This window comes from Castor canadensis, chromosome 2, assembly GCF_047511655.1.
Source record: "Castor canadensis chromosome 2, mCasCan1.hap1v2, whole genome shotgun sequence".
In the NCBI taxonomy this organism is placed as follows: Eukaryota; Metazoa; Chordata; class Mammalia; order Rodentia; family Castoridae; genus Castor; species Castor canadensis.
The window spans coordinates 125780089-125793834 of record NC_133387.1 but is presented as its reverse complement, the minus strand read 5'-3'; the positions used below and the strand labels follow the sequence as shown (position 1 = coordinate 125793834).

Here is a 13746-nt window from a genome sequence, read left to right as displayed (position 1 = left end):
GCAGTGCAGGGTCCTCAGTCTCCAAAGGTGGGGTGGGGGACTGGGGCCAATGAGCAGAAATCAAGGTGCCCAGAGGCTGAACACCCGCATTTTTAAAGCTGCTTTGGATATCAGCAACTTGGGCCAAGACTCCGTAATTTTTCTTCTTTTGTTCTTCTAATAAAGAAGCTAAATTTTGCATTGGCCATCCATGCATCACTGCACCCTAGGAATAACATTTAACGTCTTTCCACAGAGGGACACTGACGAAGAGGTCAAGGAGCACCTGCGGCACAACCTGCACCTGCAGGAAAAGGTGACACTGCAAGGGGCCACAGGACCCTGCTGCCTCCTAGCTGCAGGGCTCCACACCCATGTGTCTTGCTCAGTTTTGTTTGTTTGTTGTTGCTTGAGACAGGAGCTCATTACATAGGTGAGGCTAGGCTTGAGCTCATGATCCTGTCTCAGTCTCCCAAGTGCTGGGATTACAGGTGCGCACTACCACACCAGGCTCATGTTTTAAGATGTGTTCAAAAACAGTGTTTAACTGGTAGGACTAGCTCTGTTTTTAATTTTTGTTCTTTTCTTTGCTGTTGCAAAGAGGCATCTGATCAAATATGTCTTCCCACTTCCTGCTAAGTGAGAGAGGCGAGCACAGCAGAGAGGCTTTGCAGTAGGTCTCAGAATTCCAGAATTCATCGACCATGAGGCTCATTAAACAGTGAAATGGACACCTAGGGGAAGTCTCTAGCAAACCTAGAGATTTGAAACAAAATAATATCAAGTCAAAAAAAGAGGGAATTTCCGTTTTACAGGCAATTTGAATCCCAGCTCTATGAATTTGAACAGCTGTTTCCTCAGAAACATCGTGCCCTTAGCCGGAGAGCCAAGTGCACACACACACACGGTGTCCATTCCACCCCAAACATGCAGGAATGGTGGGTAAAATCATCTTTTTTAAAACACAGTGAAAAAGTCCCAAGTAAACAGAAAAAAAGATGTGCTTTCAATCTCAGTAATAAGGAGAAGCCACTGCTGATTGAAGAACTCATAAAGGAGTCCAGGCCAGATAACTATCCTGTGTGTTGGGGTTTTTAATAACCTTAAAGGAAGAGGAGTGTGGGCCCTAAATGCCCAACCCCTGCACAAATGCAGAGTGGGAAGCACATAAAATTAGTCTGGAACCAGGGAACCCATGAACCTCCTGCAGAGACAACCACAAAGCACCTGAAGAGTTCTACTTTCTACAACACAGGATGGAATGCCAACAAATAAAATTCCTCCTGAAAACAAACTCACATAAAAAGTTCCAAAGCATGTAAGGAAATCCACCACCATGAGAGTCAGAAATGCAGCAAAGGATAACTCAAGCAGTAAGGAATTTAAACATAAATATAGTTATAACACTTACAGAAAGGAAGAAATAGAATCAATAAAGCAATAACTAGACATTATTTCTGAGAAAGAAGAGGAGGAGGTGGGTTTGTAAAAAGATCTCATAGTAATTATAAAACTAAATAGTCACTGGAATTTATAACCCAGTTTATAGAATGAAAACAAGCTAGGTGCAGCTGAAAAGAGAATTTATAAAATTTATAGATTGCTTTAAGAAAATTATCCAAAATGTAGCACAGAGAAACAATGGAGGGAAAATAAGACAGAACAGTTAGGAGATGTGAAGGCTGTAGTGAGAAGTCTTAACAGCTTCTGCAGCCTTGAAGAAGACAGACAAGATGAGAGACAAGAGAGTCCTCACTGCTACAGAACTCTGGAGGAGGAAATTGCTTATCTCCTGGGCATGCTTCAATTTTCAGTCTGATGACCCAGCGGTAAAATGGCAACTGAACCTCTACAAGGATGTTCTGAGGAATGAAGAGCCTTCAAATCCAGAGAAGACAGTGGAGCGTGTGCAGAGAATTTCAGCAGCTGTCTTCCACCTGGAGCAGGTAAGGACTATCTGCTCTGAAGAGTGTGGACAACACAGCTCTCCGCCACAAATAGCTGTCAGGTATGGGTACCCTTGTGTGACCAGGAAAGCGAGGAGCAGGGATTGTCACCCCCAAGGACCACCGTGGTGCCTCACAGTAGCAGGACCCCTCTTTGCTTTCTCTTCCCAATCTTTTGCAAACTCTTGCCATTAGCTCAAATGACTTAAATCCCCTACCATTTGTAAAGCTGCTGTTGAATGATAAATGGCTAACAGCATTTGAGAAAAAGAAGAAAACCTAACTTCACAAACAGAATCACATGGTGCTGGTGGGTACATTTTGCAAACTACAGTTGAGAAGGAGAAGTTATTCAATAGCTAAGTCATCTGGGCTACAGGTGGCCATCTTCTACCTGATGTGATTTCTTCTCAGGTGGAGCAGCCTTTGAGATCCAAGAAGGCTGTCTGGCACAAACTGCTGTCCAAGCAACGGAAGCGGGCAGTGGTGGCCTGTTTCAGGATGGCTCCTCTCTACAACCTGCCCAGGTATGCATCCAACCATTTCTTCTGCCATGCGAGCCAGCAGTGGGAGTCAAGGTATTTCCCCACAGCTGTGCTCTTATGCACCTGACACTCTTGATCCAAAGAATAGAAACTAGAATCCCTGGTCCTGGGGCCGTTGCAGACTGCATGGTATATGGCCTGGTGAGCAAGCAAGGTAAGCCTAAAAACTGAAGCCAGGTGAGCTCCCCTAGTGCCTCAGGCCTGCTAAGTTTGCCAGTGTGCACTGATCAGTTGAATAAGTAAGCGTGTGAAGGCCTTTACTTTTGCTGACTTGGGATTCTCTGTGAAGGTGTATAGGCTTCTGGAAAAGGGGACTATTTTCTAAAATATATCGCCCCAAATTCCAGCAAATGTTTAGCAATATTTCTCTGTTTAGACATTTAACACAAAACTTACTATTTCTTCAGCACTCACTCATGTGAGAACCATTTAACACAGCAGATTCACCATCAAGATGAAGAAAGGCTAGAGGTGCCCAAACAGACAAGTCAGGGGCATGATGTGTTTATCTGGTGTTAGAAGTGAAAATAAATGGTGTTTCTGGAAGGTGTCTATCCTGTGTCAACATAGGGAAGGGCATCTGTGTTAGTCAGTTTTCTATCACTGTGACAAAATACCCTAGATAAATCAACTTAAAAGGAAGAGAGATTTATTTTGGTCAGTAGTTTCAGTCCATGGTCCCTGAGCCCATCTCTTTGGGACTGTGGTGAGGCAGAACACCATGGCAGGGCATGGTAGAGAGCAAAATTGCTAACTTCATGACTGATAGGAAGCAAAGGAAGAGAAAAGGGGTGGCCAAGGTCACAATATCCCTGTCAGGGCACGCCCCAGTGACCTAAGCCCGTTTTTCCCTAGGCCTCACCTCATAAAGGTTCCACCACCTCCCAATAGCACCACTGGCTGGTGACACATTGCCTTTGGAGGGACATGTGAGATCCTAGTCATAACAGTAACAGTGACAGACTGGGCCAGAATTGACCACTGGGACTAACTTAGTATGTTTATTCATACGGTAACATCCTCATCCTCATCCTCAGACTGACTGTGGAGTCAATCAGGTCAGACCTGTGATCAATACCAACCTCCGCTTCATTCGCTTCCAAATCACTGGCATGTCCTCACTGGGTCAGAGAACACAGTTGACTTGGAAAAGCATGTTCTGAATCCCTTGTAAACAGGTGTGCTTCCTCGGATGTTGATATTTGCTTTCATCAAATTGTGGATCTTGGCTGTCATTCATCCAGAGTGTCCTGTTAGCTGCCCAGAGCCAACTGAGCTCTGGTCTTGCAAGATGTCAGACACTTGTGACTCTGAGACACACCTGCTCCAGCAGGCCTCTCAAGAAAACTGATTCCTGTTTGGGGAAAGGAATGAGGTATCATTAAATCGAGTAGAACTGATGACTAAAAAGCTGAAAACATAAACATTTGTGGGCCCACAGGATGCTAAAGTCCTGGCAGAAAAATAACATCCATAGCCTAGTAAAAAATGCAAAACCTCATAGGATTTTGGTTTGTTTTCTGGAAGTAATGAAACATTAGAAAGCATTCAATTTCCCCACTGGTGGGGATGGGACCTGCAGAGGAGCTCAGCTCTACCACATGTCTTCAGGGCAAGCCAGCTAGGCAGAAAGCACAGTTCTCAAAAACAAGTGCTTTCGGCTGCTCCTTTAGCAGTTCGACCCTTTATGGTGAGAACAGGTCCACAAATTTGCCCTACCCTTGGGGAAACATGGCCATCTCCAAGCCAGGTGTTCTCAAAAGGCTGCCCTGGGTTTTCTCTGTCACATGGAGGACTGACAGTAAGTAGATTTCACAACAGCAACAGATAACTGAGACCCTGACTGTGGTAACAAATCCTGTCCTCCACCTTGTGACCACCTAAACTGCACACAATCTTCCAGACTAAAGAGGTTGATTTTATTATGTGAAACTGTTTCTGTGGTGTTAGTTTTTAAGAGAAAACCTGTATGCTTTTCTCCAGACACAAAATTAACAATTTCTTCCTGAGCACCTTTCAACGGGTTTGGCTGGAAAAGGTTAATGAGCAAACTCAGTATGACAGGCTTATACCCACTCTGATGGTAATGCTCTGCACACTCCTCCTCCCTCGACCAAGACTGAATGTTTCCACAAAAACACAAACTTGTACAATTTTTTAAAAGAACTCTGATTGGTCAGATTTTAAAGGAAGATGGCAGGCCACACTGTCCCCAAACCATAAGCAGAGCCTAATGAATGGTGTCCCCCTTTCCCTTCCGTCCCTCCTCCCACCTCACCTGCCTCTCACAGTTGGTAAACACTGAGCTACTCCTCAGAGGCTGATTTTCCCAGAAGTCAATCCTTGCTTTCCAGGAGTGGTTCGTGCCAGTGTCACGGCATCCCAGGCACAGGTCACAGCTAGGATTCCAGAGCACACAGGTGTAAGTGGTGTAGCAAGCCACATTTTGCCTTCCTCTATACAAGTTGGAGCACTTTGCTGAGGTCATTCCTTGGAGAAGGGAAAGAAGCCACACTTTGGTGTTTTGAGTATATCTCAGACTAAGCCACTCACCAGACTGGATTAGCTGGACAAGTGATAGTTCTAAAGGAATGACCAAATTGCCATATGAAGCAAACACTTCAGGACTGTTGCCTGACCTATTGAGTTATTTTTCATGAGAGGAAAAGTGATAAAGACCCTGTGAGACCATTGTGAGGCTCAGCAGGTGCTCCAGTATTTGCACACCGCCTCAGTAGAGGGTTCTGATTTCTTTGGTACAAGAGCTCATGGTGGGCCACTGGTTACCCTGACCAATCAGAAGGTAAGAATTGTACAAAAGCCTCTCCTGCTTACTAACCACTAACCACCAGACTAAAATGAGTTCCACGGATGCCTCTTGACCTCATCTCACCCCTTCTGCTCAGGCACCGCTCTATTAACCTCTTCCTCCATGGCTACCAGAGATTCTGGATAGAAACAGAGGCGTATTCCTTTGAAGAGAGTCTAGTACAGGATTTGGCTGTAAGTACCAGCTCAAGTGGGAACAGATATGGGTGTGAATGAATTTGATTTTTGTGCTGTGTGTGTTGTAACAGTTAAGCACTCACAAAGAACTGAATGTACAAATCTGAGAGGAACTAACTGAATTCTCAGGGGAGGCCCTGCCAGTGATCACAAGAGCCGAGGGTGAATTTTCCCTTGGAGGTGGCAGCACCCTTCTCCCTCATCTTCATCACCTCTAACAACTAATATTTCCTGTGGTGCACAGCCGTCCCACAGGGGGTTCATGCTGCATGAAGTTTTGGGCACCTCTGGTGTGGGAGGCCACCCCACCCCAGCTGAGACCCACATTTCTAATGAGTAGCTGAGCTCCGGGAAGGAAGCGTCTAAGTACCCACCCACACCTCACATTTCTGCACTGACACCAGACGATGCCACGCTCTGCTGTGAACCCTAGAATGTGCAAGCATCTGCAGAGGCACGCGCTCTTTTCTCCTGTCACTTACTCTCTCCACCATGTTTCTCAGACTCTCTCTTTCCTTATCACCTGTGTCTTGTCCCCCTTTCCTCTTTCTTCCCCATTTCCCTTCCTTTTGGGTCATGTCCTCTCTTCCTCCCATACGTTCCCATTGGTGAGAAAGACACTTCCCTGGATCCCCCACTTTCTTGATTAGTGTGAGTCTGACAGTGAGCACCTACTTCCTCGGAACCACTCACACAACCTGTGTAGTTCTCCAAGTTGCCAGATATGGTTTGCCCTACTGACCACCACTGCTAGAACACTTACTTCTATCTCTGACACCGTGCTGTTTTCCTTTCTGTGAAAGAGGACAGAGAAGTGTGAGGTTTGCCATTCTGGAGAACAAGGGCAGTTATGGAGAGTATCCCTCCTGAACTCGGTGCCCAGGGCTTGCATGAGAGTTCTGATTGGGTCTGTAGCTCTTCCCCTATAGTCAGCCTTTTGCTTCTCCTTTTGTTTCATTCAGCCTAAAAGCGTAATGCTTCTTTGACTGGCTGGAAAAAGCATACATACGTACACACCCCACCCTTGCACCCTCGGGACTTCCGTCCTGAAGTGAGCAAGTGGGGTAGTGTTTTCCCTCTTATGCTTCCGGCCTGGTGCCTGCCATGCCTTGCTTCTCCCTCATGCTCACATGCATCTGTGTGACTCATGCTGAAATCCAAGCCTGAAACCTGTCTCTGTTGCTTTGTGTAGAAATCTCCCAAGGTGGAAGAAGAGGAGGAGGAAGAGACGGAAAAGCAACCTGACCCACTTCATCAGATCATTCTCCACTTTAGCCGCAATGCTCTCACAGAGAGGAGGTCAGCTCCACCAGGGCACCAGAGCTGGTGTGTCCCCCCAGCCCTTCCTCTTGCAGACAGCAGTGGGTGGAAGGGACGCCAGATTTGAGCTGCCTTAATTGTTGGCCATCAGAAAAATCTAGAGGAACTACATGAGGCCACAGTCCTCCCATCATGATCCCACACAGAACCTGAAGATTAAACAGCCTGAAGTTGAGATCCTACCCCTGACTCCTTAGCAAGCCAGTGCTAAGTCAGATTTCCAGAGTGGTTTCTAAGAATCAGAGTGAAGGAGGGAATTTTCTAATTAGTTCACTAGTATATACAACTTGAGATTAGTCTTTTCTGTGGGGCCAAAAAAGTAGTCTGCTAAATACTTCCCCCATTCTTTGCAGCAAATTGGAAGATGACCCTTTGTACACCTCATATTCCAGCATGATGGCCAAGGTACACCTGCTCTCCTGCATGTTGTCTCCGTCTGCTTTCTTACACCATTTCAGGCATGTGGAAACTGTCATGTGGACAGAACAACCAGGACTTGGTGACCAAGTCTAGGTTCCAGGCATTGTACAATTTAACTTCCACAAAGATGACATTGAAAACTACTCCACCACCCTCCTAAGGAAGCCAGGAAGCTTTGCAGGAGCCATTCCTGCTGGTGGCTGCATTCCTGTGACAGTTCTAAAGCAAGCCACACAGGGCTTAGGCATATCCATCTCTGCATTTTTGGGCAACATTCAGGATATGTCAGATAACTCAAACGTGTGTGAAGGAGAAGGAGTTAGGGTTAGAAACTAGAGGAGACCCCAGTGTTCTAGAAGAGACAGAGTGACCAGGGGAATGTCACCGAGAATTGTGGTGAACTCTGGGATGCACCAAAGGCCACATGGAAAAGAGTAGTTTAGGAGCCACAGCCCACGTGGCTCAGCATCACTGGCATAGCCCCGGTGCTGTGTCTAGAAAGAAACTGTCCCTGCATGCCTTGTCTCCCACCTACCCCAGAACTTTACTTACTAGGGAGGAGAGTTCAAGTCTGTGGTTAAACCCGATGAGTCCCCATTGATTATGTGAGCTCAGTGTTCCCATGTTGCCTTTCTTAACCTCTTGTTAACTGCAAAGACAGCATTTAAAGGAGAATGTTACCATACAGTGGTCAGAATGTTCTTGGTTTTACAGAGTGCCAAGGTCCCAAGGTGCCTGTGAATTACACCCTGTCCTGTCCTTACCAAGTAGAACAGAGTTGTGTTTGTTAGCAGATTCACCTTTGATTTAGTTGTCCATCTCCTCCTGGAATCCAGAGCTGTCAGAGTGGCGAGGAAGAAGAAGAGGAAGACAAGGAAAAAACATTTGAAGTAAGTTCTCACAAAGATTAAAAACAGTGCTGCCCTCCCAGGCCAATAGGCAACACCTTCTAAGATAGGTGCTGACAGCATGTGAGGCTTGCCTGCCATATGTAATGAGTGGCCAAGCTGTCTCAATAAAGCCCATCCACCAGCTTGTGTCTGCTGTCTGCCTGTGTAATCTAACAAAGTGCCAAGAAGCATGAAAACCAGCACTTCACCCCACTAGGTTGGTTCTTGTGGGAAACGTTCAATTTCTGCCCAAATACTGAGGTAGCAAGGGCACATTCAAACAGCCAAAAGTGAAAACTTAGAGCCATGGAGACACTGGGTTTTTTTTTACACTGCTAGTCTATAAATCCAAGTTGGGAGTAATTTTTAGGTAAAAGTAGTATGGAACTCTGAAACTCCTAAGATTAAGCTATTTTAATTACTCATACTCTTTGATAGGCAAAGTACTTAACAGAACACAACAGAAGTAAAAGGATTTAATTTCAGTTCAGGAGAACACTTTGACATTCTAGTAACCCAGCTCTGGTAAAAAGTGTCTGTTAGCTGTGGTCTGAGCATTGTAGCTAAGTGGGCATTTCTTACATTCAGACACATATACTCAAATTGACCCTAGTGCATGTTCCCCATAAGACAGAACATTGTAAACAGAAAGCATACACTTTCTGTTTGGTTAGTTGGTTTTTTGAGACAGGTTCTCACCATGTAGCCCAGGCTGGCCTCAAAGTGATCCTTCTGCCTCAGCCTCCCATGTGATAGGATTACAGGGATGTGCCAGCATACCTGGCTTGAAAACACACACACTTTAATCTTGGGCTGCCTCCTACAGTAATAATATTAAGGGGAAGGGTCTGCATTGACTGTCGGCACAAAAAGTGGTAGGTCCATCACCAAAGTGGAAGTGAATTCAGGATAGACTGTTTTGGAAATCTGAGTAGTAGCCACAAACAAAATTCATATATTTGCGTGATACAAGATTATGTGATGGCCTTCCTTGGGCAACTAAAGATTCTCTGCCAACCCCCTTCACCATGGCAAATTCCCCCAAGGGGACTGAGGACCAGCGATGCAGATGGAAGAGCAATGGAAGGGTGGGGAACCAATCTTGCCTGTAATTCTTTTCATAGGAGAAAGAGATGGAGAAGCAGAAAACTCTGTATCAGCAAGCTCGGCTGCATGAGCGCGGGGCTGCAGAGATGGTCCTTCAGATGATAAGTGCCAGCAAAGGTGAGCCCCCCACTTTGGGATGGTCCGTGTAACTGCCACAGAGACATCACGCCATGAGGGAGAGCCATTGTTTGCCCAGCAGGCATGATCTGCCATCATCTCCTTGGTGACTCATCACATCCTCACCCCGGCAGGTGAGATGAGCGCTATGGTGGTGGAGACGCTGAAGCTGGGAATTGCCATTCTGAATGGAGGCAACACTGGTGTGCAGCAGGTGATCGGGGCTTCAGGGAGGCTGTGCAGGGGTCCCGGGTTCTCCCATTTGACAACTGTCAAGCTTCAGGGGAGAGGTGCTGACTGCCACTGAGGGGGCCACCCACAAGCACAGGCTAGTGTTTGTCCCTAGTGGCCAATTATGTCAGAGGAGCTGGGAACACAGATAAAACCAGGCTGGGAGTCTACAGGCAAATATGCATTTAATAAAGAGGTTTTACCCAGGGATAAAAGAGAAAAACATTTCATATCTATGTGATTTTTCTGTAGAAATATATATACTCTGGGGGAATAAGTTTTTTATTTCAGCCCTTTCACTTATGAGCTGCCTTGCTGTAAAAGGGATGATAACCCCACACTCTTGCTATTTATTCACTCATTCCTTTATTAATTCTTTGAACAATTAATTATCCACTGACTGCTGACCGTGCCAGGCTCCATTGTGCCTGACACATGGTATTAAACTTTTGATATCTGAATTGTAACTGGTTGCAGAAGACAGGAATGCCCCAGTGTCTGCCGGCACCCCAGGCCGTAGCTAAAATCATCTGTATGCACAGGAAAGCAATGTTTCTGACATTTGGCATTTATCAAGTTACATCCCAGATCTCCAAATTCATAGCTGCCATGTTAGGTATGGTTTCCCAGCTGTTAACTCTTCCCAAACAAGTTTCTCATTAAAAACTGATGTTTTCTTAGTCATGTACTTTCTGTTCTCTTCTGCCACCACCTCTTAGTTGAGTGAGTCAGGTTGTACTCAGCAACATTGTATCACCCTGTCCTCTCCTGGGGTGAATCCTAAACAGTAAAGCCACAAACATCCAAGGTCTGCTACACTGCCATGGCAGAAACTCTAGTGAGCTTTTATAAAATAATCGTGCTCCACCCTAGAGACCGACTCCTTAAGTAAGGGGTGTGCTCACATGCATTGCCTCTCTCTAAGGGATGTTTAGCCCTTGGTCTGACTCCGTGTGCCTCTGTGACTGGGTATTTGCCATTTCTCCCTCAGAATTAGGTGGACGTGCGGTATGTATAGTTTTCAGTGTTTTTCTTCTTTAAAATGTATCTCCCTTACAGAAAATGCTAGATTACTTAAAGGAGAAAAAAGATGCTGGATTCTTTCAAAGCCTTTCTGGTCTCATGCAGTCTTGCAGGTAAATATGGGGAAAACACTCAGCTTTCTTTTTTTTTTTTTTCATGAAAACTGTTTGTTATTCAAGAGAAAAGAGGGGAAGTAAAAGAAGGTGCATGAAGGTAACTGGCTTCTTGTGGAATCACTGAGAGCCCTCAGGAGTCACCTACCACGGAGAGCAGAAGGACAGCTTTGCTCCTCAGCCATAAGCCTTGCACTCCACTTCACCAGCACACACCCCACCACCCAGACGCCCCACCATCCAGTCACCTTCATTGCCTCCTTTTCAGTTAGGTTTTTTTATTAGGAGGCTCCATGTGTACTTTGAGTTTCATGAAAGTCAAACCAAAAAAGAACAGAAAAGAGGGGGTCCTCACTATAACTGAAGGCCGTGTTTCCACCAGACCCATCAAATACTTTGTTCGTCTTTTCCCTAACGATTCTTTGAGCTTTAAAAGGTGGGTACGTATTTTGACACTTTCATTTTGATGGAGGTACATCTTGGAATGGGAACATTTTGACACAGACTATAAAACAAAGTATTGAACTTTTTATCACCCACTTGTGTTAGCTACCCTTCATGGTTGAAACCTCTGACAAAGAATGCTATAACCAAAAGTAATAAGATCACCATACTTGCTCATTATAAAAATGAGCTAGCAGTTTTTGTAAGAGCCAGATTATTCTCTGCAAGTCATACCTATTTTGAATGGTGTGACACTCATCATAAAAGAAATCAAAGCTACAACTATTTCATTTATTGGCCTCCAAGTAAACAGATTTAAAATGGAACATAAAGTTCTCTACTTGACCATTTCAAAGATCACTTCTTTCCATTGACTTCAATCTTACTTGCCCAGAGTACTAAGGAGCAAGTTTGAGCCGCAGTGTGACCCTTTTTCCTCAGCTTCATCTTTTTTTTCCACTAACAGTCTGTTAGCTTATTCTGTCTCTCAGTAAAGGACGATGGATATTGCAGACCTGGCTTGCAGTGGGTAGAAAGGTATGAGTGGACTCAGAGGTGCAAAATCCAGGCCTTTCATTGCTGCATTGCTCATGAAATTCTCTGTTGAATCTCCAAGTGTTCTCTCAGTGTTCTGAAGCACTTATTGTTGCTAAATTTGTTTATGATTTTCTTATAACGATGGCGCAGAGGGACAGGTGAAATACACCTCGCTGCCTTGTGAGTTACAAAAGTAATACATGTTTGTAAAATATTCAAGCAGTGGGAAAATTAAAACATAACATCGGTGTTTAGGGATTGGAGTAGGGATCAGAAATGCGTCACGTGCAGTCAGAATCAAAATTGCTGCTTCAAAACAACGAAGTCCAAATGCCCTTTCCATGCTGTCCTGCCCTGACAGCAAAACCAAAATAGAAGGGTATGTGCTATTGGGCCCTTTTTACAACAGAATCTAGGGGAAAACAACAAAGATAACAATAGAAATGTCACTATTTTCTCTTAAAAAAAAAAAAAAACTCACCTGAATTATCAAACAATGTGACTTCCTAAGAAGAAAGGAGTTCCAGTGACTTTGCATCTAACAGTCATGTCCTCTGCACACTGTGAAAGGAAGGCTAGCGTCTACAGCTTTAATGGACCAACTCTATACTTTCCTAAGAGTTATGGTGTTTGTTTGTTTGAGATAGGGTCTCTCTGTGTAGCCCTACAGACTTTAGGCTGGCCCTAAAGTCATGATCATCCTGCCTCTGCTGAGTGAGTGCTGGGATTATAGCAATGTATCACTGTGCCCAGCTATATTCTTATGAGACCTTATGTTCTATGAAATTTCTCAGAGTAGGGGAAGAATTAGACTCTGTTAGCAAATGGAAGGAGCCCTAGTTGGAAGTAGCCAATCTTAGTGATTGTACTAAAACTTCCTGGCTAAATAAAATTTGGCTGTGGCTATGACCAGGAAGATAGAAGGAAGTGGGGTCAAAAATGAAGGCCAGCTTGTCACAAGTTCAAGGATATCTAGGGACGCCACTCCTCAGAACCCTTAATCTTGATTGCTATTGACTCCTAAACAATGCAGGAATCAAAACAGGTGTGGCCTTTAAAATCTGGACATCCATACTCTCCCCATGTGATCCTCTGAGAAAGTAGCTAAGGTGGAGGTGAGTATAGATTAGTACAGTGTAAACTTTCTCTTGAGAAAGCTTAGAAACAGACTAGCCCTTCTTTACTTGGGAAGCCTTTCTAAATATCCATCCCTTAGAAAGGACTCAGACTGGACAAATAGTGACTCCGCCTCCTGAGTGCTGGGGTTACAAGTGTGTGCCACCAGACCCTGCTAGTTATATTGTCTCTTAAACGAGACTGCTGGACACAAAGCCAAGGAACTGTGGAGGCTTTCAACAACGCTGTTGTGTGTTAGTCCTTTTATGATAACAAAGGGAAGCATCTTTTTAACCAACAGATATGTTGGCATTAGAAATTCACTTTCCTGGTATGCACAACCCTGAACCTTGTTTTCTTTTGTCTATTAAAAGTGTCCTTGATTTGAATGCATTTGAGAGACAGAATAAAGCAGCAGGCCTGGGCATGGTTACTGAAGAAGGAACACGTGAGTACCACGGTCCCTTCCTGAGTGAAGTCTTAATTAACCCTTGCTGGTCAGAGCTCACACTTGCTGCTTCCCAATCTAAAAGACGTGCACTCCTTCTGAGCAAAACATGTCCAGCAACAGCGCGGGTAAAGCAAGCATGTTCACAGAGCCAGTTTTAACTGAACACCAGAAACTGTTGTGTTTGTTTTTCTTACTTTGTATTCTTCCTTTTTTCTCCTATCACCAGTCATTGTTCGTGAGCGTGGTAAGTTTGTTTCTGGCCTGAGTTTCCACTGTGTGTGTGAATCCTGAGAGACTGGATTTAATTCCCCACTTAGAGGTTTGGCGATTGCATGTTGAGTTTAGCTCAGCAGTTTGATGCTTAGTTGAAGAAGTATCTCACATCTATAAAGCCTGGGTTATGGACTGTGCACTGTTTGCTGCCACTGTCCTAGCTGTTCTCACTACAGTTGCATCTGGGGCTAAATAATTGACCTGTTGGACTCTGTGCTCTGGAGCTTT

The 13746-nt window shown here is 44.8% G+C and overlaps 1 protein-coding gene across 11 annotated transcripts in view; it reads left to right on the top strand.

Annotated features, from left to right (window-relative positions):
• Ryr3 (ryanodine receptor 3) overlaps positions 1-13746 on the top strand; it is a 494693-nt gene that overhangs the window by 439290 nt on the left and 41657 nt on the right. For 7 of the 11 annotated variants that reach the window (XM_074065577.1, XM_074065585.1, XM_074065582.1 and 4 more), the window contains 12 exons: positions 236-295; positions 1794-1925; positions 2340-2452; positions 5377-5473; positions 6669-6802; positions 7150-7201; positions 8053-8106; positions 9231-9330; positions 9465-9544; positions 10621-10697; positions 13169-13242; positions 13472-13489. In XM_074065577.1, the coding sequence (XP_073921678.1) occupies positions 236-295; positions 1794-1925; positions 2340-2452; positions 5377-5473; positions 6669-6802; positions 7150-7201; positions 8053-8106; positions 9231-9330; positions 9465-9544; positions 10621-10697; positions 13169-13242; positions 13472-13489 (991 nt within the window). The remainder of the gene's footprint in view (positions 1-235; positions 296-1793; positions 1926-2339; positions 2453-5376; positions 5474-6668; positions 6803-7149; positions 7202-8052; positions 8107-9230; positions 9331-9464; positions 9545-10620; positions 10698-13168; positions 13243-13471; positions 13490-13746) is intronic. The other 4 variants (XM_074065580.1, XM_074065579.1, XM_074065581.1 and 1 more) reach the window with 3 other exon arrangements.